The sequence below is a fragment of the Nematolebias whitei genome, chromosome 7, assembly GCF_014905685.2.
Source record: "Nematolebias whitei isolate Nwh7 chromosome 7, NemWhi1, whole genome shotgun sequence".
NCBI lineage: Eukaryota > Metazoa > Chordata > Actinopteri > Cyprinodontiformes > Rivulidae > Nematolebias > Nematolebias whitei.
In genome coordinates, this window is record NC_056504.1 from 5,414,530 (window position 1) to 5,416,835 (window position 2,306).

General features: G+C 38.8%; 1 protein-coding gene across 1 annotated transcript in view; it reads right to left on the reverse strand.

Moving 5' to 3' along the window:
• The window catches only part of LOC119412189 (protein tyrosine phosphatase domain-containing protein 1-like), a 22,592-nt gene that overhangs the window by 7,640 nt on the left and 12,646 nt on the right, over nucleotides 1-2,306 (reverse strand). The window contains 1 exon segment of the mRNA XM_037679167.1: nucleotides 1,814-1,932. Coding sequence (XP_037535095.1) covers nucleotides 1,814-1,932 — 119 coding nt within the window.

Genomic DNA, 2,306 nt, shown 5'->3' on the forward strand with positions numbered 1-2,306 from the left:
TGCTACAGAGAAGGCCCTGTCACCTCTGCGCTTAAGACGAGTTCCTGGAACTGTGTAATATTAATATCAGACACAGATCAACTGAGTAAATAAAAAAAATGTAGTTTTAAAATTATGATGTCATTTAAGTAAGGGTGGTCCCTCTAGTGAAACACCACAAGTAACATGCGTCATCAGTCAAACCTCAATCATGGTTCAGTCATGACACATATCAGTGCATATGGTGGTTCCATCTGCACGGATATGTGTCACATTCTTTAAAAAAAAAAAAAAGACCTGGAGAATAAAAGCAATTTTTTGGCAAAATCAAAATTCACTTTTTGAAAATTTCAGTTTGTATCTACTTTTTTTCTAATCACAGCATAAAGATGTGGATAAAAATGTTTAAACAAAATATTTAAATGTTATCTGTACAAAAGTGCAAAACAAAGCCAAGATGGAAGGACAAGATTGCAGCGGTAGTGTAGGTTCATATTAGCTTAGGCTCCCATCAGTACTTTAGGGCGGCTGTGGCTGAGTGGTTAGAGCAGTCGTCCTCACCACGCCGCGGGCCCCTCTCAACAAGCTGCTGGGCCTCTGTTGCTCCGCACCCGATAACTTCGCAGTCGATAACTGCGAGTGTCTGATCATCTCCAGATATCGACAAGTGCCTGATGAACAGGCTGCTGTGCGACAACGGTCTGTGCAGAAACACACCTGGGAGTTTCACCTGGCAGTGTCCCAAAGGGTACCGCTTGGACTCGGAGATGGACGTCTGCGAGGGTCAGACGAGCGCTCAGCCTCATTCAGAACATTTATTCATGCTCAGTCTGTCTGAGACACGCAACACAATTCGAGGTGGTACACCGGCTGCACTGGTCCAAAGACAAACTGTCCAAGGTAAAAACTGACCTGGATCCTGCAGGTAATCGTTGTATACAAACTCCAGCTACACTCTTACACACATTCTGGACTTGACCAAAGCTGCGGACCTATTGGCAATCCGTCTTTGAGACGTCCTCTGGGATATGTGGAAAAACTGTGTAGCCATCAACATTCATTTCTTTGTTTGGGGTGGCCCTGTGGATGCATCCTTCAGCAAGTTTGAGAGGAATATGATGCTTTTGGCTCTCTTCTAGCCAGGAGGCTTACTATGCAGATGGAAGGATCCGCAGCCCCCGGAATATGAACACTGGATAAGAGAAGTTATCTGTCATATTCATTTGGAAAAGATTAGATATATTCTGAAATGATCTGTTGAGAGATTTTGGGAAACTTTGGAAACATTTGTATGTCATATTAAAAGTATGTCAATGCCTGTTTAATGTATCTGTGTAGCTCATCCGGGTGGGAGGGGATTTTGCTGTATGGTTTTTGTTTTGTGTGTGTGTGTTTTCTAAAAAAATAAAATAAAAAACCCAATAAAAAAGACTGATTAAAAACTAAAAATACATAAACAAAGCCAAGACAATAAGTCATCACCCCAGATAATGTCTTTAATATTGTCTGCCTCCTTTATTATCAAAGAACTGAGTTAATCTTCAAATTTATTGAACTACAAGAGCCAGTTACAAGAAGAAACAGACTGATGAATCTGCTTGTTTTTGGATGTTAGTCTAAATTATATCTATAATAAGCACAAGAGATTTGTTTCAAATAACTTGTTACAGTCACATTTATGCAGAACAGAAACCTGCCGTTCAGATAAGCTGCATTTATGAGCGCTGACTTCAAGAGTCGACACACAAGAGAAAACATTGATCCAGAGTAGAGCTAAACAAGCCTTTGTGTTCAGAAGAACAGAATGTTAGAGCAGGTGGGTGTGAAAACTCACTGCCTGCCTCCATGAACGTCTCGGGTCGATATGTGAAACCACTTTCCTGCTCCAGCGGTTTTCCACAGCTAGCGTGTTCACCGGGTCGCTGCAAGTTGATGACCGTCTTCAAAGCACATCTGAGAACAGCCATACACAGTAAGTTAAAACTAGAAAGTTCCTGGAGAAACTTTGACGGGGACTGCCTATTTATTATTAAATTATTATGAATATTAAATATTAATGAGTATTAATATTAATAACAAATACCAATTATTAATATTAATGATTATTAATATATTGTTAATTTATTATTATTGAAATAATAACAATTAATAATAAATATTAATAATATTCACACCAATATTTAGTACAAACCGGATTCCAAAAAAGTTGGGACACTAAACAAATTGTGAATAAAAACTGAATGCAATGATGTGGAGGTGCCAACATCTAATATTTTATTCAGAATAGAACACAAATCACAGATCAAAAGTTTAAACTGAGAGAATGT